Source organism: Prionailurus bengalensis, chromosome C2 (genome assembly GCF_016509475.1).
Source record: "Prionailurus bengalensis isolate Pbe53 chromosome C2, Fcat_Pben_1.1_paternal_pri, whole genome shotgun sequence".
Classification (NCBI taxonomy): Eukaryota; Metazoa; Chordata; class Mammalia; order Carnivora; family Felidae; genus Prionailurus; species Prionailurus bengalensis.
In genome coordinates this window covers 107,544,058-107,565,011 of record NC_057350.1, presented here as the reverse complement: position 1 = coordinate 107,565,011, position 20,954 = coordinate 107,544,058, and the positions used below count along the sequence as shown (strand labels likewise).

The 20,954-nt window shown below is 36.9% G+C and overlaps 1 protein-coding gene across 1 annotated transcript in view; it reads left to right on the top strand.

Annotated features, from left to right (window-relative positions):
- Positions 1-2,000: 2,000 nt before the first annotated feature.
- Positions 2,001-20,954, top strand: part of RSRC1 (arginine and serine rich coiled-coil 1) — a 241,355-nt gene continuing 222,401 nt past the window's right edge. Inside the window, exons 1-3 of the mRNA XM_043595038.1 lie at positions 2,001-2,187; positions 12,560-12,755; positions 13,532-13,657. Of these exons, the coding sequence (XP_043450973.1) occupies positions 12,562-12,755; positions 13,532-13,657 (320 nt within the window). The 5' untranslated portion in view covers positions 2,001-2,187; positions 12,560-12,561. The remainder of the gene's footprint in view (positions 2,188-12,559; positions 12,756-13,531; positions 13,658-20,954) is intronic.

Genomic DNA, 20,954 nt, shown 5'->3' with positions numbered 1-20,954 from the left:
GTTAAAGGTAACATGTTCATCTTATTGGATCTGATACTCTCAGTAAAAATAAAAGCAATTACAGAACTTTGATATGTATAGTTCTGCCCATCGGTTAAGTTGTGAACACAAAGTTAACAGATAATTTGAGAACTATAGTCAAAGCAACCTGGATCATTTGTAAAAGGAGAACACAGTTATAATGTATTAGCAGTTCTAGAACATATACACATAGAGTATCTTTGTCATACTATACTACTCCTTAGATTAAAATGTTCACATTTAGTGAATTTAAGGAAAATGGAAATCATACTTCTTAGAAATGTTACTTTTCCTTTTTTTCTCTTGAATTCTGAAGTTATCTTTTGTTCTTCTTAAAACATTTATTGCTGCTTTTAGGAGAAATAATTAAGATCTTTAAGTTTCCAATAGCAATACTTTTTAGGTATTAAGGAATTATGACTGCTTGCATTTATTGTATCACACTACAAAAGGGACTCAAATACGTTTTCCAAAGTTATATGAATTTAGAAATATGATTTTACATTTAGTCTTGATTTACTATTTATAACCACTTTAATTCTGATATTGTCAGAGGGGAATAACCATAAAACTTTAATCCTTTATGAAAATCCGTTTTTAAGGTTTTTTAGCAGAATGACCAGTAATGGGGTCAGCTAAATGGATGTCTTGCTCAAATGGCTCTGAAACTGAGGTGTTAAAAACGTATTCGCAAACAGCCCCAACATAACCACTACTAGAAGTCTGGCAAGGGATTAGGAAACTCAGTAGTTACTTTTTAAATTCCATCTACTGAGGTTCAGGGAAAATGACCATTTTAAAGGTAAACAGGGAATGCTCAGACACCAAATAGATTTTCCCATAGATTTTGCTGGCATATTGACTCCTTGTATATATTTAGGAATAATGGTGTTGATACCAGATGGAGCTATGAGAAATCTGCTGTGTCTCATCACAGATCCCCACTGGCCCAAGGGAAGTTTAGTTAAACAACAACGACAAGGTTTTAAATCATATACTAATAAATGTTCATGAAGTTTAATTATGTTGTTTCATTAGATGAAAATATTTTCTGGAGACAGGATATTTCAAAATGTTGTTTTGGTAAAAAAACATTGAATAAAGTTCGGTAGACAGCCTGCAGACAGATACACAGGTTCCAATAAAATTCAGGACCCCAAGGGTCCGCCCAGCTCTTGAATTGTTTAAAATAAACATGTAATGTAGTAGTTAAGTTTTAAAACGGCTTCTCAAAACTGGTTAGTTAAGGTACAGTCATTTATGAGAAATATATTCGTGAAAGTGATTTTCACCCTCTCAAATCGTCAGCGGAAAACTGTAGCTTCGATATCTATCAGTTGTTATAAGTTTGTTCTCACGGTCGACCCAAACCAAGGCCAAGAGTTTATTCACTTTCTTACCGTTTATTACAGATAAATAATGTAGTGTGAGTTACAGAAAATGCTGAATCGCTGTAATTTCCATTCGTTTAAATAACAATAAAACCCTATGTACACTTAATTTCTTTCGGAAGAAACCTTCTCTCCCTGCCTCGGGCAGCCTTCTCCCATTCCTCCACTAACCAGTTAACTTTAATGTGAGAAACTAATTTGCACCCAACCTGTGAATGCCTTCACCTTCAGGTAGAAGAAACACTGATTTTAATGCATTTTTGCAAATAAATCATTACAATTTAATCACACACGACTCCACACAGACACACACCCATGATTTATTATCGTTAGGCTAGTTTCCTCCTCCCCTAGCGTGAGATAACCAATTTTGCTACGTGTGGTGTCTTAAACATTAACTTCCTACGATTCAGATTTGTTTACTGATTATCTAAGACGATAACGACGATTACTAAGGCAATAACACTCTTCCGTCTCCACCTTTATTGCTTTTGGGTGGAAGAAAATCAAATAAGCGAGCACGCAAACCCAACACCAAACAAAAAATTGGCGGCGTGACAATCTACTCTCTCGGCACTCCTCTAACTTCTGGTAGCCTCCATCGATGCACTCGAAAGCTCGGCTGACGCTGCCTGGCGCTGGAACCAGGAAGGCGGTGAGCTTAAACTGAAGCAAGTTCGGAGGACGCCGGCGGCGCCCAGATTTGAAGGAACGTTTCTAGGTCTGTGGAGCCTGCAAGTCAACGCGAGGCCTGAGACCGAAGGCCCGGACCCAGGTGATTCCCGCATCGGTAGCCCGGGAGGCGGCGCCTGCGGGTGCGCGGTTCCGAGGCCCTGGTAGGCTTGAGGCGGCGCGGGGCCTGGCGTAGTCCGCTGGGAAGGCGGCGTGGAGTCGGGGTGGAGGGGGTGGTGGGTGGCGGCCGCGAGGCGTGCTGAGCGGCACAGTACGCATGCGCCCCGCACCTGGCGCTTTCTGACCCTTTAGGTCCGAGCTGGGGCCTGTGGGTGCTGGGTGCTGGGTGGTGGGTGGCTGTAGGATTGCGTGCGGTCGCAGGCCTCAAGCTAGGCCCTTGGTCTGGAGGTGGTGAGGGAGAGTTAACCAGCTCTTCCTCCCATTCCTCCTTCACCCCCTAGTCCCGCCACACCTCCTTCTCCATTCCCAGTGCCTGGTCCTAGATCAGTGCTTTGGGTTTCTGTGTGGTTGGTGCTTCGTCACTAGCTCTAGGTAGGGTGGAACGAGAGGGAGGCTGGCACCTGGTACACTGTGCCCCACTCACTGTGCTGTTGGTACTTTAGATCCACCTGCTCTTTCAATGTCTATCCCCCTTCCCTGGCTCGCACTCTTGCTTAGGTGAAATAGACTTAACTTTATTAACATATGAATCTATTCACCTTATTCGCCTCTATTTCTTTGACTTCAGAATTTGTGGCCTGCTGGTCATAGAGTAAGAGCACATGGCTACCCTTAAGCTCTGTTTACTTTGGTGAGCGGTTATAATGCACTGTTTATACGTGTTGCCGGCTCATGATTTTAGGTCAACCTTAATGTAATTTCTATCTCAGAGGTTATATATCTTTAAATGTACATTGCAAGCCTAAATTTTTTGTTACTGCGTTTTCAGAATTACCACTAACCTATTAGAGTTTCAGCTGGCTAGGTACTAGGTATTCAAATAAATTCAAATATATTTTGCGTTACAAAACAGTATTCCAGCTGTCATTTTTGGACTTAGACATAAAAGCTCTAAGAGAAAGAGTTATGCAGAGTTGTCAGGTTTAAGGATTTGAACAGATATGATAGGTGCAACCTTGTGGGGAAACTGTATCCCCTCCAGCTTTAGAGTCTATATGTATTCACTTTCTTTGCAGGCAAAGGAGATTTCCTGCTAAGTGGTAACACTTTACTACTGTATGTTCTTCAATAAGAGAGCTAAAAATGTTGGAAATAGAAAAAAAAAATAAAGGCAGCTATTGATTGGCCATACCAACTCCACCACTCTTAGCAAAGAGTTGTGTTATGAGTTGGAAAAGTTGTGTAGTAAGATTGTTACAGTAGATGTATAGATATATTTTCTGCTTTCCTTTCAAACCACTGGGGAGAAATATTTATGACTGATAATGTTTTTTTTAAAAAAGAGATGCTAGGGGGCGCCTGGGTGATTCAGTCAGTTAAGCTTCTGGCTCTTGATTTTGGCCCTGGTCATGATCTCACTGTTGGTGGGTTTGAGCCCCGAGTTGGGCTCTATGCAGACAGCACGGAGCCTGTTTGGGATTCTCTCTCTCCCTCTCTCTTTGCCTCTTCCCCACTCATGCTCTCTTTCACAAAATAAATAAACTTAAAAAAAAAAAAGATGCTAGTCAGCAAATTTTTTGTGAATGGAGGAGTGTTTTGACAATTCTGTATCTCTTTTGAATTTTGCTTTCTTATATCAAATTAGAATTTTACCTCTGTTTTTTCACTGTTTTTTCATGATTCTGTACTTGTTTGCAGATTTCTTCCTATGCTAAAATGATATTTTTACTTTTTTTTACTTTACCTCTTTGAGGTGGATTTCCCATTGACATGCCTGTTCTTTTCTTTTTTCTTTCTTTTCTTTTCTTTTCTTCTTCTTTTTTTTTTTTTTTTTTTTTTGCCATGTGCCCAAGATAAAAAAGATTGATATACTAATGAATGACTAGTGGAGAAATAAACTGTCATATCCTCTAGGAATCTTTGTTCTAACTGCATGTTTTCTGAGAAAGGTTAATTGCTTTTTGTACTTTTTTTAATAACTAGACAAAGGAACTATTTGTGTATGCCTTGAGCTGTCTTTTGAATGAGCACATCTTGGCTTCACATCTTCAGTTAGTCACTTAAACTTTACAATGAGATGTTTTTGTGAATTGATGTCCTGCTGTAGTCCTTACCTGTCCTGGTTTCAGTTCTGTAGTGGGAGTATTTGGGTAAGGTTTACAACCAAGAGACTACAACCAGGAAGTACTAGAAAATAGAGGGAGGACAGAAAACCAAGAGCTGTATGAGTTCTGTTCATGTACTTGCCTTGTCTGTTTACAGATAGATTGAAAAATTGTTAGCTTGTGGGACTCTTAAAGATCTCTGCTCAATTCATTGTTGCCCTTCTTAGAAAGAGTTATTAATGTGTTTTACATGTACTGTACCTTAATGACGGAGTTAAGTATAAAGAATTCTTTCTTACTAGGAGTGTGTAACGTGAGTAAGTAAGTACTCATGAGTAAGTATTTTCAATTATATGCCAATGAGATGAAAATCCAGAGGTAAGTATATATCTAGGGTGGTGAGTACGATTTCAGAACCTGTCATTGATAGAGAAGACAATTTTTGGATCTCTCTTATTTGCTTTTAGTGTTCACTTTTTCTGAATAAATATTTGAAGCTAACTGTAATAAAGAAATATAGTGGCTTTTGATATCTCTTGATTAATTATACTTCAGTGGAATTTTTCTGAAATGTAAATGTGTTATTTGAAAATACATTCATAGTTTTGTGACATGGTTTTTGAACTTTCTTTTACTTAGTTCCTCTAAGGAAGGATTTTGTATCTTTCAGTAACTTTTCTGGGTTAAATGTAATCATTCTTCTACTGGGGTGCATTATGTTGTTTGAAATTAAAGGAAAATTTATACCCACCTCCTATTCTCTTTCTTTTTTTTCCAGTCAACAGCAAGGTACATAATTAGATCTGTGTCATGTTCTTTCTACCTCATGTTCTTTCTACCTTTCTTTATGCCTTACATAGGGACTTAATAAGCTGGGCAAGAGTGGAGAATGGCAAACTTTCTAGTTTTAGGATTCCTTTACAACTCTATTTATTTGTTTAAGTAGGCTCCATGCCCAACGTGGGGCTTGAACTCATGACCTTGGTATCAAGAGTCAGATGCTGTACTGATTGAGCCACTCACATACCCTGGATTCCTTTATACCCTTGAAAATTATGGTGAACCCCAAGAACTTTTGTCTATGTGGGCTGTATCTATAAATATTGCCTTACTAGTAATTAAATTAGAAAATTTTGAAGTGTTAATCCACGTAAAATAATAAGCCCATTACATGGTAACAAATAACACATTTGATATGAAAAATAACTATTTTCCAAAACAAACTTAGTGAGAAAAGTGGCATTATTTTCCATTTTTCAAATCTCTCATGTCTGGCTTAATAGAAGACAGTTGTATTCTTAACATCTGCTTCTGCATTTAGTCTGTTGTGATGAGTTGTTATGATTAACGTATAGGGAGAAAATTTGGATTCACAAAGATATGGTATTTGAAAAATAAGTATTTTAATAGCCTTTTCAGATAATTACTTCTTTGATACCACACCAAAACATGAAAAGTAGTAGTTTCTTTTTTCTTTCTTTCTTTCTTTCTTTCTTTCTTTCTTTCTTTCTTTCTTTCTTTCTTTCTTTCTTTCTTTCTTTTTTTTTTTTTTTTTTTTTTAAAGTTTATTTATTCACTTTGAGAGAGAAGATCCTAAGCAGACTCTGCACTGTCAGTGTGGAGCCTGGTGTGAGGTGGGGTTCAGAGTCACGAACTGTGAGATCATGATCTGAGCCAAAACCAAAAGCCAGACTCTCAACCGACTGAGCCACCTAGGCACCCTGACAAGTAGTAGTTTCCTTAAGGTTGGTTGCAATCTGATATTTGAAGCCATATCAGTGACTTACATTAAAATCTTTTGGTTCGTCTTACACTGTGAGTGGATTTTTGTCATGGATTCTGTGACATCATGAGTGGGCCTTTGGGAAAATAATGGTTCACTGAGTTATGCATATCTTCTAGATTTTTACCTTATTATGTAATTTTTAAAAATTCACATTTGTTAATATCACTACTGATCTCATCAGAGAAATCTTTAGCAACTGGGAAGCTGTCAGTCTCTCTTGGTGGATACAAGTCCAAAATTCTAATTTTTGCTTGAGAGCTAAAATTTTATCGTTGGCAACAAATGTCAGTTTTCCTTGAAGTGAAAGACTCTTCGTTCATTTCTGGGAAGATGTCTGCCAAATACTCAAGTCTGAATAATCATGGTTAGTTTTTTTAAAAATAGTGTTTTAGGGCACCTGGGTGGCTTTAATTGGTTAAGCGTCTGACTCTTGGTTTTGGCTCAGGTCATGATCCCACAGTTGGTGAGATTGAGTCCCATGTCAGGCTCTGTGCTGACAGCACAGAACCTGCTTGGGATTCTCTCTCCCTCTGACTCTCTGCCCCTCCCCTGCTCATGCACGCTGTCTCGCACATTCTCTAGTAAACTTTTTAAAAACTGGTGTTTCGTGACAAAAGCTAGTTCAATTTGAAATTCATTTGTACAAATGCTTGTTCTCAAGGTATCCATTATTCTTTAGTATGCAGCAGCAGGTAAGTGTATTTCCCATTTCATCATACCGAATATTAAAAAGATGTGTGCTCAAGGGTTGAAATTTAAATTTTTTGTAATGTTTATTTATTTTTGATAGAGAGAGACAGAGTGCAAGTAGGGGAGGGGCAGAGAGAGAGGGAAACAGAATCCAAAGCAGGCTCCAGGCTCTGAACTGTCAGCACAGAGCTTGATGAAGGGCTCGAACCCACGAACTGTGAGATCATGACCTGAGCTGAAGTCAGACACTCAAACGGCTGAGCCACGCAGGCACCCCTGAAATTTAATGAAATTAATGATTTTTACTGCTTTATCAAGGACATTCTTAAGTGAAACTGCCTTAAAATTTTTTTTTTAAACTGTGTGTTGCAGTGAAGAATATAATGACTACTACTAGTACAATTGGATGCCATTGCCTTGATTCTTGTTAAGGCTCCAGCAGTTTTGCCTACTATTGCTTTTATTTACATCATCAGTGCAAAAGTCAACACAGTGAAAAAGGGAAATCATGTTTCAATATTATAATGAAAATAGTTTTGATTTCTTGGATCCCCGAAAGGGTCTTAGGGACCTGCAAAGGTCTACTAACTCCATTTTGAGAATTGCTATTATAGTGGGCAAGGATTTTTGTCACTTGCTCATTGATATATCTCTTATACCTAGGCCTGTAATCATCCTGGGACTTTTCACCTGTGTCTAGTGTTAGATTTTTTTTTTTCTTTTTTTTTTCTTGAATCTGGGTCATCTTTGTTGGTTTACTCTCTACTTTTGGTGGAGCACATCGTTTAGTAGCTTCCTAAGAAAGGGTGAGTGCAAGGTATAGTTTTGAGACTGCATATTTGAAAGTGTCTTTATTCTGATCTGTTATTACATCAGTGATTGGGTCTTAATATAGACAGGTTGAAAATCATTTTCACTTAGATTTGTGAAGGCAAGTGCTTTTTGTTTTCTGTGTTGCTGTTGAGAAGCCCTTTGTGATTCCCCCCATTTATTTCTCTTTGGAAGTTTCTAGGATCTTCTATATATGGCTGGTGTCTGAATTTTTCTGAGATATATCTGGTGTATGTCTTTTATTACTTCATTGTCCTGGGGATTTAAAGCAATGTCTTTCAATTCTGGAAATTCTTTTGAATTATTCTTTGGATATTTTTATCTCTTTTCTCCCCCTCCTTTTTTTTTTTTATGGAATGCATATTCATTGGATATCCAACTTTCTGGGTTGATCCTCTTTTATTTCCTTTTTTTTAAAATTTTTTTTAACGTTTATTCATTTTTGAGAGACAGAGAGCATGAGCGGAGAAGGGGCAGAGGGAGGGAGACACAGAATCCGAAGCAGGCTCCAGGCTCTGAGCTGTCCACACAGAGCCCGACGTGGGGCTTGAACCCACGAACTGCGAGATCATGACCTGAACCGAAGTTGGACACTCAACCGACTGGGCCACCCAGGCGCCCCTTTAATAATTTATTTTTAAGTAATTTCTACATCCAATGTGGGACTCAAACTTAAAACCCTGAGATCAAGTCACATGCCCTGCAGACTGAGCCAGCCAGGCACCCACCTCCTATTTTTTCTTTTTCTTTCTACTTTCTTCAAGTCTTTTGACCTTATCTTCTAACCCTATTGATTTGTTTTTGTTGTTGTTGTTTTTATTTTAGACACAGAGTGAGAGCATGTGTGCACATGAGCAGGGGAGAGGGGCAAAGGGGGAGAGAGAAAGAGAATCTTACGTAGGCTCCAGCCCTATGCTGGGATCCATCCCATGACCCTGGGATTATGACCTGAGCGGAAATCAAGAGTCTGACGCTCAACCAACTGAGCCACCCAGGAGCCCCTACACTATTGTATTTTTTATTACAATTTATCATTTGTTTGGGGTGCCTGGGTGGCTCAGTAGGTTGAGCGTCCGACTTCGGCTCAGGTCATGATCTCACAGCTCGTGAGTTCAAGCCCCGCATCGGGCTCTGTGCTGACAGCTCGGAGCCTGGAGCCTGCTTCTGCTTCTGTGTGTCCCTCCCTCTCTGCCCCTAACCCACTCGCATTCTGTCTCTGTCTCTCTCAAAAATAAATAAACATTAAAAAAAAAAAGTTCTCAACAAATTATCATTTGTTTGAATTTCAAGCTTTCCTGTTCTTTGGATGTTCCTCCTATTCTTGTTTGCGGGATCATCTCATGTTTCTGAGGATATTAACTGATTTTTTCTGCATGTTCCCTGTTTACTAAAAGTTGCTTTTTTTTTCTTTTTGTTTTGGTTCTGTCTCTTATGATGAAGGCTTTCATCATGTGATTGGTTATCTTTTGTTGTATAATCACTAAAAGGTTAACAACAAAAAAGTTTACGGAGAAAAGTTTATCGTTTAAGATTTGGACTTGTTAACTGGTGGGTTTGGTTAAAGGGTGATTGGGTAAGGGCCTGGCCTTTTTTTCAGAGGACCTTCAAATATTTATTTACCTTTTTTTGGCTACCTATCAGTTTTTGTAAAGAATCTTCTGCCAGAATTCTTGGATCCAAGTACACAGAGTGCTGCAGTATTTACCATTAGATTATAAACCTTCATTTTCCTTTAACTTTGGCATCTTTAAGTTTAGCATCTTTCTGCCCTCTTTTACCCTGGACCTGGTGCTTCATTGTTTCATCATTTTCCTAAAATAAACCATCTTTCCTGCTGGGACTGGAGAGGAGTAGTTACTTATATGGTTTGGATGGGGGAGGACCTGGGAGATTACTTCTTTTACATTTTCAACTAATTCTCTGTATTTTAGTCTCATGACCCATTGTGCCTGCTCTGGTATCTGGTGTCTCAAATTCTTGACCCTTTCTGATTTTTGCTACGTGAATTGGCCTTTCTCTTGTTGGAATTTTCTGCAGTTGCTTGATATTCAACTTTCTTAGCTCTAAATTCTCCATCTGGTTTTCATTTGCTAAAAATTTATTGACATATCTTGTCTACTGTTCCTGTTGTTTTCTCTTCTAGCCTCTTTATCCTTGTGAATTTGTACTTCTTTATCCTTTCACGCTCATTTTAGTATTTTTTTAACCAGGTAAGATTATCATAAAAACTCATCTTAATTTAAATGGTTATTTGTGGGCAAAGAAACGTCATTAACTGTCTAAAGATGAAAACAAGAAAAAAAAAAACAGGAAATAGGAAGACTTAGGTGATTGTTATCATGCAATTATGTAACATTCTTTAGTGAAAATACACATACACACACAGACGTGGTTACATGTTATATATAATGGGTATATATATGTGGATATTTAAGTGTGTATATATGTACATTTATACGGTCTATATATGTATACTTTCATAATTATAGTATTTGGAAGCTGGAAAGGGTCATGATCGTTAGCCAGTGCAATTTCATTTTTCAGTGAGGAAACTGGCTTTGATTTACAAGTGATTTACTGAAAGTTTCAAAACCAAGTCTTCCCAATATTTTAACTGTAAAATACTAGAACTATGAACAACTTGGAGGTTCAGAACGATATTTAAAGTCTAATTCTGGCCCTAGGTAAATAGCTTGATGTTTTGAATTAGTCCTGACAGCGATTTTCAAGTGGTATTGTGATTTTCAACTTTCAGGTGGTATTGTGTTAGAGTCAGGGAGGGGATGGCTTTCCTGACCATTCTGAAAACAAAGCTGTAATTTAACACAGTGCTTTGTTCATAGTAATGTTATAACTTATTTTGAATAAATATTAAAGGGAATTATGAGATTTATTTATCTGCTCCATTAACTGTTTATCTTAACCATCACATAGGATGGATCTTGTTTTTATGTGACACTGAAAGATAGCTAATAACTATTTTAGTAAAATAAATGCGATTGTGTGTGAGACTAAAGGCTGACTTTAAGACAGGAAGCTTCTTATCAACTAAGTTAATTCTTTAATTTTTTTTAACATTTATTAATTTTTGAGAGACAGAGACAGAGTGTGAGTCGGGGAGAGGCAGAGAGAAAGGGAGACACAGAATCTGAAGCAGGCTCCAGGCACTGAGCTGACAGCACAGAGCCCGACGTGGGGCTCGAACTCACAAACTGTGAGATCATGACCTGAGCCAAAGTCGGAACCTTAACTGACTGAGCCACCCAGGTGCCCCTCAACTAAGTTAATTGTTTTTTTATTTTTTAATTTTTAAAAAATATTTATTTTTGGGAGACAGAGAGACAGAGTGCAAGCAAGGGAGGGGCAGAGAGAGAGGGAGACACAGAATCTGAAGCAGGCTCCAGGCTCTGAGCTGTGAGCACAGAGCCCGATGTGGAGCTTGAACCCGCAAAGTGCGGGATCGTGATCTGGGCCAGAAGTCGAATGCCCAACCGACTGAGCCACCCAGGCGCCCCTCAACTAAGTTAATTCTTTTTTTATTTTATTTAAAAAAAAAATTTTTTTTTCCCCAACGTTTATTTATTTTTGAGACAGAGAGAGACAGAGCATGAACAGGGGAGGGGCAGAGACAGAAGGAGACACAGAATCTGAAACAGGCTGCAGGCTCTGAGCGGTCAGCACAGAGCCCAACACGGGGCTCGAACTCATGGGCCGTGAGATCATGACCTGAGCCAAAGTCCCGAAGTCGGACGCTTAACCAACCAAGCCACCCAGGCGCCCCTAAGTTAATTCTTAAGAATAAAAAAGTTGTATTTCTGTATTTTTTTTTCTTTTGCTTACTAAATATACAAACATTACTATAGCCATATAGAAAATAGTGTAAAATAAAAACAATTACCCAGTTTCATTGCTTCAATATTATCAATTATTTTCATTTTTGCTCTTACTCATATGTACATATTTTGTTAAAGTATAGTCTCTAGAGATATGGTTTTAATAATGCTATAATGAATATCTTCATGAATATATCTTCCTTTTAAGAAAAACTTTGCAGATATATTCTTAGAAGTAGGATTGTTTTGTCAAAAAAATCAACATTTTAATGACTCTTTTTTTTTTTTACTGCTTAATTGCATTCTAGAAAGATTTATACCATCACTTTATATAGGAATTAGCAGTATGCAGAGTTGACTGACTTAACAATAACCTCATCAACGTTAGTACTTTGCATTGTTTCAGTTTGTACTTTGTTGATAACTAATGAGGTTTTATCTATTTAAAAATTTAGTATTTTTAGTTAGAAAAATGTAACTATAAAAGGTAGTAAAATATTTTTTATCTTTAGGGAATGTGCAAGGATTAATGGTTTATCCCTAACTCAGCGTATAATTGATGCTAAGTGCAACTTAAAATATAAGAAAATTTATAATAATTTATATTCGTATCCCGTTCTCAGAATTGACTCTTCAGAGAGAGTTTTGAAAAAATTATGGACAAATTTAAATTGTTCATAAATTGTAAAAACAATTGATAATTCTTGAAGACTATACTAGAGCTACTTCTCATGTCTTGTCAAAGTGCCAGGTACATTTAAAATTTTACTTTAAGACTTTTTTTTTTTTTAATTTTTTTTTTTCAACGTTTATTTATTTTTGGGACAGAGAGAGACAGAGCATGAACGGGGGAGGGGCAGAGAGAGAGGGAGACACAGAATCGGAAACAGGCTCTAGGCTCTGAGCCATCAGCCCAGAGCCTGACGAGGGGCTCGAACTCCCGGACCGCGAGATCGTGACCTGGCTGAAGTCGGACGCTTAACTGACTGCGCCACCCAGGCGCCCCATGACTTTTTAAATTTTTACAAAGTTCTACAAATATTATTATGTTAAATTTCATCCATTGTGCCATTATGCTAGAAAAAATTTTCTTTGAATTTACACTTACAGAAATGGGACGCCGGTCATCAGATACTGAAGAAGAAAGCAGAAGCAAGAGAAAAAAGAAACACCGTAGACGGTCATCTTCAAGTAGTTCTTCAGATAGTAGAACATATAGCCGAAAGAAAGGTGGAAGGAAATCAAGGTCAAAGTCAAGATCTTGGTCCAGAGATCTTCAGCCTCGCTCTCATTCATATGATAGAAGGTATAATTTTTATAATTTTTACTTATTTAGTAATGAGAGTAGCATTCTTTAGTATTCATATGTTTTTTTAGGTCAAAAAAACTTTCAATTTTTTTGGGTAAAACATTTTTTCTTTTAGAAGTTATGTATTTATGAGGGTTAAGTGCCAACCCAAAAGTTTTTAAAAAATTTTTTTAGTTTTTATTTTTGAGTATGCTACATTAGTTTCAGGTGTACAATTTTGTGACTTGATAGGTTTATGCATTATTCTGTGTTCACCACAAGTATAGCTACCCTCTGTTCCATTACATTGGTATTGTAATATCATTGACTATATTCCTTATGCTCTGCTTTTTATTCCTGTGCCTTACTCGTTTCATGACTGGAAGCCTGTATCTCCCTTTCCCTTTCACCCATTTGGCCCAACCCCTCATTCTCCCAAAGGTTTTCCTTTTTGCTAGGCCCAATCCATGGGTCTAGTGTCTGTCCTTTGTCTGTTCTTTGTAGACATGTAGATATAAACTGGTGTAGTTCTCATGAAATATCGTCTGATAATATTTGGAAGGATTGTATACTGCTGAGGACCCCTAACGTGTTAATTAGTAGCTGGATCCAATCATTAAACTATGCATCAGTCATCTGACTGTTAAAGAGGAATAACATTTTATCTCTATTTGCTTCTAGGAGAGAGTGAGAAGTAGTAAAAATGAGATGATTCTTTAGAATCTAGAAGATTTCTGTCTAATGCCTGTAAAAATTTTTTTATAGCAATGACACTTGATTATATTTTATTTCAGACGCAGGCATCGATCAAGCAGTAGCTCTTCATATGGCTCTCGAAGAAAACGAAGTCGAAGTCGTTCAAGGGGTCGAGGGAAATCCTATAGAGTTCAGAGATCTAGGTCAAAAAGCAGAACAAGAAGGTATGCTGTAGTAGATATTTATCGCTGTTACAAAGCTATTTGTAACAGACTGTTTACAAATTTAGTGATCTAAAGCAACAATCATTTATTTTCTCATGATTTTATGATTTTGACTGAGCTCAGCTGACAGTTATGCTAATTTCACCTGGGGTCACTCATCCTCACGGGCTTCTCATTCTCTAGTAGGCAGGACAGGGCTTTTTCACATGATGGAGGACATTTTTGAAGAATGTAAGAGAAGAAGCTAGAATTTTTCAAGATCTTGCCTCCATGTGTTATAGAATGAGTTTGTGTCTCCTGGAAATTCGTATATTGATGCCCTAACCCTCAACATAGCTATATTTGAAGAAAGGGTCTTTATGGAGGTAATTAAGGTTAAATGAGGTCATAGGGTAGAGCTTAATCCTGTAGGGATACATGTATCTTCACATGGCCTTAAAAGAAGAGGAAGAGAGAGATCTTTTTCTCCTCTCTGAGTATGCACTCAGAGGAAAGGCCACGTGAAGACACAGTGAAAGGGTGGATATTTATAAGCCAGGAAGACAGCCTTTACCAGTAACCAAATTAGCTGGCATCTTCATTTTAGAATTATAATAGCCTCCAGAACTGTGAGAAATAAATTTCTGTTGTTTAAGCTGTCCAGTCTGCTGGACATTAGTTTGTTATAGCAGTTGGAACAGACTAATACACAGCTAGACTAATACATTAATACACAGTCTAATATTCCACCTGTGTTTTCTGGTTGTGCTCAAGGGCCAATAATACAGAGAATAGCCTGTCTGGAGACAGTTGTACATTTGGGCAATGGTAGAAAATTTGGTTAAGTAGGATGGGGACTATGGTATTGACAGACTTGATAAAAATAGGCATTCAGAAATTATTGAAGGTTTTTGAGCAGAAGAATGTTAGGATAAAAACAGCATTTTAGGCAGATCATTTTCTTTTCTCTGCTTAGTTCTTCATACTACTATTAGGCTCTAGTTTTAGGGATATATTAACAGCCTGGTTTTGTTATCTAGGCATGAAATTTTGTAAGTTGTATGAATCTGAAGTTGGTTAATAGCAGTAAAGTTCAAATATTTAGCTTTCTGGCCTTGTGTTATTTGCCCTCAGCCTCTTCTCTGTTATACTCTATGGATAAGCCACCTTGTGTTACATACCTTTTTTTTCATACATGTCCCTGAGTTGCTAGCTTTGTTTCTTTGAGTATGCTCTTCGGCTTTCTTGCATATCTTTATTTTGAGAAATCTTTCTATCCTTTAATGCTTGGTTCTATTTAACCTTTAATTATTTCTCAGTCCTTTTTTGATTTTTTTACCTTTTCACTCCCAAGTTAAATTTAATCCCTCCTTTCTTGACCCACCATCACCTGTGGTTCCTGATTTGTAACAATTCTATTTTGAATATTATGTTTTTGTTATTCTCACATATTGTAAACTCTTGCAGTGGCACCCTCTTATTACCTAGCAAAATGCCTTGCTTGGTAAACATGTCTTGATTTGAATGAATGATTAAATGGGGAAATGAAGTTAGGTAGAGAGCTGGGTTTTGTAGCAAGAAAAAGTTTTATTGTTTTATTGATTTGGAGAAGGAAAGCCGTTTTTTTGGATGTATTAATTTGTCTAAAAAGAGTCTGATTACCAGAAAACAGCTTCAATTGAAATTTCCCATCATTGGGAACAAAAATAATAATTCATGTTTTTTATGGTCTTTTTTAGTTTATATTTTCACATATACTTCCATATATTTTTACGTGCATCAGTCATTTAGAGTTTGATTTTAAGCATTAGGGTTGTAACATAAGAAACTTTTGTAACCTTTGGAAGGATTCAGGGAATTAGGAGAACTGTCACTGATTATTTTAGCTTGAAGCATGGCAGCTGGTTGTTTGCTCAGAAGTCACTGGAAATTTTAAGTACTCTCTCAGTTGGCAGCACCAAAGTGGGTGGCTCTCAAGAAACCATTCACCTGGAAGGCGTTTTTCTGCCCAATTATCTACCTACACCTATCTCCAAAGGGGGGTCTGGAAATGTTAATTTCCTTTGCAATGCAAGGAAGACTTTAAAAACAATAGCAGTGATGTCTAGTCAACCACAAACTATCTAGCACATATGCATTTAGTAATTTGAGTTTTGTAACTCAATCAGGGTATCATGCATCGTAATACCTTTATTTTGTATATCAGAAAACAAGTTCAGAGGTTTATTCAGAACAACTTTTCAGCCTCTTGGATTGACACTTTGGCATTTAACTGTAATAACTAAATAATCTAGAGTCACTGAAAAGTCTTAAATTTTGAGAAAGTACATTATCTAGGTCCTATGCACATACTATTTTAAGAATATATTTTAAGAATTTTTCAAAATATTTGAACTAAATGAGTTTAATCTTGGTTTAACAAGAAAATTGAACAACTCATTCCTTGAACAGCATGGGTAATCAAGGCTATATTTTATTTATTTATTTATTTTTAAATATATTTTTTTCAACGTTTATTTATTTTTGGGACAGAGAGAGACAGAGCATGAACGGGGGAGGGGCAGAGAGAGAGGGAGACACAGAATCGGAAACAAGCTCTAGGCTCTGAGCCATCAGCCCAGAGCCTGACGCGGGGCTCGAACTCACGGACCGCGAGATCGTGACCTGGCTGAAGTCGGACGCTTAACTGACTGCGCCACCCAGGCGCCTCAAGGCTATATTTTAAACAGAAAAGATGAAAGTAGTCAGTTTTTCAAAGAAAAAAATACGATTTTAAAGCAAAGGTGTGTTGTTAATGATCTCTGTGCTGTTTAATAGAAGTGAGTGATTTCAGTCATGGTAAGTCAGATACTTCCAGAAAACTTGTTACACATGTAAAAAGTAATTGAAAGATGAAGCATGTTTTGAGGGATGGCAGGGGGAAGTCAAATATGTGAAGTTTGTTGTGGTTTCCATGGATGAGTTACAGAGTAATTAGGTGATTATGCTTTTTAATATAATTGTTTTTAATGTTTGTTTATTTTTGAGAGAGAAAGTATGTGAGAGTGGGGGTGTGGGCAGAGGATTTGAAGCAAGTTCTGCACTGACAGCAGCAAGCCCTATGTGGGGCTCAAACTCACAAACTGAGATCATGACCTGAGCCGAAGTCAGACGCTTAACTGACTGAGCTACCCAGGCACCCCAGCTTTTTGATATAATTTTTATGTTCTCAAGATATTCAAGTTGTGACATATTTCACTTCCTTTTGTGACAGTGAGGGATCTGCTCCTGTTATTCACTGTATGTTTATTTATTTCCTCATTCCAGAATACGCAGAAAGTACTTTTAGAATTGCTGATACATACCACTGTAAAAAAACAAACTTACAAACTAGGGTTAATATTTTTTATGCTACTTTTTATCTTTACTGTGGGGGTATATAGTTCTCTTCCCCACTTCATTATGGTTAGTTTCTTCAAAGAGGTAGATTTGTTTGTTTTTGTTTATATTTCAAGTTTTTTTATCCCGCTAAATTTAAAAATTTTGTCTCTCCCTTTCTTTTAGTATGTGAAATATTAATATGGTTCTAACAGAGAGTACTATACTAAAAAGGCATATGCAGAGAAATACCACTCCCCTTTCTCCCTTGTATCTTGTTTCTAACCACTCCATAGGTAACTAATTCTATTTGTATTTTAGGTTTTACTTTTTTTTTTTTTTTTAAAGAGAGAGACCAAGAGAGTGTGTGTGCATGTGTGTAAGTCGCATGCCTGAGACAGGGAAGGGGCAGAGGGAGAGGAAGAGAGAATCTTAAGCAGGTTCCATGGTCGGTGTGGAGCCCAATGCCGGGCCCAATTCCATGACCCTTGAATCATGACCTGAACTGAAACCAAGAGTTGGGTGCTTAACTGACTGAGCTATCCAGGCACTACTCCTCTGTTTGTTTTTAAACTAAGTGGTTGTATATCCATGGTATACTAGAGATATTCTTTTGTACTTTGGTCTTTTTATTTACTAGTATATCTTGGAAAGCACTCCATGTCACTTAATAGTAATCTTACTCATTTTTTCATGGCTGCTTAGTTGCTCATTGTGTGGCTCTATCATAATTTGTTTAGCCTATCTTCTACATATGGACATTAAGGATACTTCCTATATTTTGCAGTTACTAAAAAGCTGCCATAGACAACCTTGTACATGAAAATTTTTATATTGTTGGAGGTATATTTTTAGGGGAAACTCCTACAAATAGGATTGCCAGATGAAAAGATAAATAAGTTTGTAGTTTTGATAGAAATTGCTAAAATCCTGGGGTGCCTGGCTGGCTCAGTCAGTGAAGTGTCTGATTTTGGCTCAGGTCATAATCTTGTGGTTTGTGGGTAGTTCATGGGTTTAAGCCACGCGTTGGGCTCTGGGCTGACAGTGAGAAGGCTGCTTGGGTTTCTCTGTCTCTCTCTGTCCTTCCCCCCCGCGCCGAGCTCGCTCTCTCTCTCTCTCTCTCTCTCTCTCTCATAAAATAAATAAATAAAACTGTCAGTAGTATGTAAGAGTCCTGTTTCCCAACAGCCTCATCAATAGAATATGTTGGCATATTTAAATATTTGCCAGTGTGATAAATGAAAAATGGTATTGTAATGTAGTTTTGGTTTTCATTTCTTTTTATCATAAGTGTTGAACATCTTTTTTTATGTTTGAGGGCCATTTTTCTGTCTTTTTTGTGTGCAAATTTTCTTTTCATGTCTTTTTGGTTTTTGATATTTTTTTCCTTTAATTTTAAAGAGTTACTAGATAATCAACCCTTTAGCTGTAATACGTATGGCAAATATTTTCTCTTAGTCTTTCAGTTGTCTTTTGATTTTGTTCATGCTACTTCTTGGCCATGCAGAAGCGTTTTTATGTGGTCAGATGTATCACTCTTCTCTCAATGCATCTTTCCTTACATTCAGAATATAGAGAAATTCATTCCTTATACCCAGATAGGAGTTCACTGATTTGTCTTGTTTATTTCATTTTTTACATTTATGTCTTTTATATATTTGGATTTGTTCTTGTCAATGATATGAGGTATGGATCTATTGTTTTTATTTATTTATTTATTTTAATTTTAATTTGTTTTATTATTATTTTTTTAATTTACATCCAAATTAGTTTGCATATAGTGCAACAATGATTTCAGGAGTAGATTCCTTAGTGCCCCTTACCCATTTAGCCCATCCTCCCTCCCACAACCCCTCCCATAACCCTCAGTTTGTTCTCCATATTTATGAGTCTCTTATGTTTTGTCCCCTTCCCTGTTCTTATATTATTTTTGTTTCTCTTCCCTTATGTTCACCTGTTTTGTCTCTTAAACTCCTCATATGAATGAAATCGTATGATTTTTGTCTTTCTCTGACTAATTTCACTTAGCATAATACCCTCCAGTTCCATCCATGTAGTTGCAAATGACAACATTTCATTTTTTTGATTGCCGAGTAGTACTCCATTGTATACATACACCACATCTTCTTTATCCACTCATCCATTGATAGACATTTGGGCTCTTTCCATATACTTTGGCTATTGTTGATAGAGCTGCTATAAACATGGCAGTGCATGTGTCCCTTTGAAACAGCACACCTGTATCCCTTGGATAAATGCCTAGTAGTGCCATTGCTGGGTCGTAGGGTAGTTCTATTTTTAGTTTTTTGAGGAACCTCCATACTGTTTTCCAGCGTGGCTGCACCAGCTTGCATCCCCAGGATCTATTGTTTTCTTTTTTCAGTTGGCTATTGTCACATCACCATTTATTAAAAAGTCCATCTTTGCCCCAGTGATTTGTGATACCCCTTTTATTGATGTAGTAAATTTCATTACTACTTAGGTCTTTTTTTTTTCTTTGACTTTATGCATATTCCAGCAGCCTGCTTGTTCATTTATGCACTGGTACCACACTGCTAAGTATAGAAACTGTATAGTATACTTTAATGTTGGATAGGGCTAAGTCCTCCTTTGACTTTTAACTTTTCATTTTCAGTGTTCTGCTGGCTATTACTTCCATGTGAACTGCCTATTTTTTTCACACAAACTTTGAAATTAACTCATTTAGGTCCATTAAAAAAGCTTTTGGTGTCTTTATTGAGATTTTATTAAACTTATGAATTATGGAGACCTGACATCTTTATCATGTTGAGTTGTTCTAAGAGGAAGGGGATGGTTTTTCATTTGTTGTAGGCAGGTTTTTTATAATTCAGGAGTGTTTTAAAGTTTTTGTCAGATAAATCTTGCCCATTTCTTCTTCTTCTTTTTTTTTATTACCTCAGCATTTGTTGTGCCTTTTCCTTTACAAAGCAGTGTGTGTGTGTGTTTTTACACACCATGTTACATTAGTGTTAAGTGTACAACATAGTGATTTGACAAGTTGTGTGTTCTGCTAGGTTCACCACAAATGTTATCTTTCATTTGTCACTATACAGTGCTATTACAGTACTGTTCACTGTGTTCCCTATGCTATACCTCTCATCCCTGTGAAATATTCATTCCACCTGTATCTCCCACTTCTCCTCATATGGTATTTGTCTTTGACTTATTTCACTTAGCATAATACTATCTACGTCTTGCAAATGGCAAGATCTCATTCTTTTTTTTATGGCTGAGCAATACTCTATTGTGTGTATGTATATATGTGTATAAATCTACATATGCATAGTATTTTTATTTTTAATTTTTTGAGGCAATAGCATACAGTTTTCCACAGTGACTGCACCAGTTTGCATTCCCAGCCACAGTGCATGAGGGTTTCCTTTTCTCTGCATCCTTGCCAACACTTATTTCTCGTCTTTTTGATTCTGGCCATTCTGACCAGGTGTGAAGTGATATCTTAATGTGGTTTTGATTTGCATTTCTCTAATGATTAGTGATTTTGAGCATCTTTTCATGTGTCTGTTGGCCATCTGTATATCTTCTTTTTTAGAAAACTATGTATTTGAGTCTTCTGCCCATTTTTTAATTGGATTATTTGTGGGTTTTTTTTTTGGTGTTGAGTTATAAAAGTTCTTTGTAGATTTTGAATATTACCTCTTACCAAATATATTATTTGCAAATATCTTCTCTCATTCAGTAGGTTTCTGTTTGTTGATGGTTTCCTTCACAGTGCAAAAGTTTTGTATTTTGGTGTAGTCCCAAAAGTTTATTTTTGCTTTTGTTTCCCTTGCCTGAAGAGACATATCTAGAAAAATATTGCTAAGGCTGATGTCAGATTATTGCCTGTGTTTTCTTGTAGGAGTTTTATGGTTTCAGGTCTCACATTTAGGTTTTTAATACATTTTGAGTTTATTTTTTATTTTTGTACATAGTGTAAGAA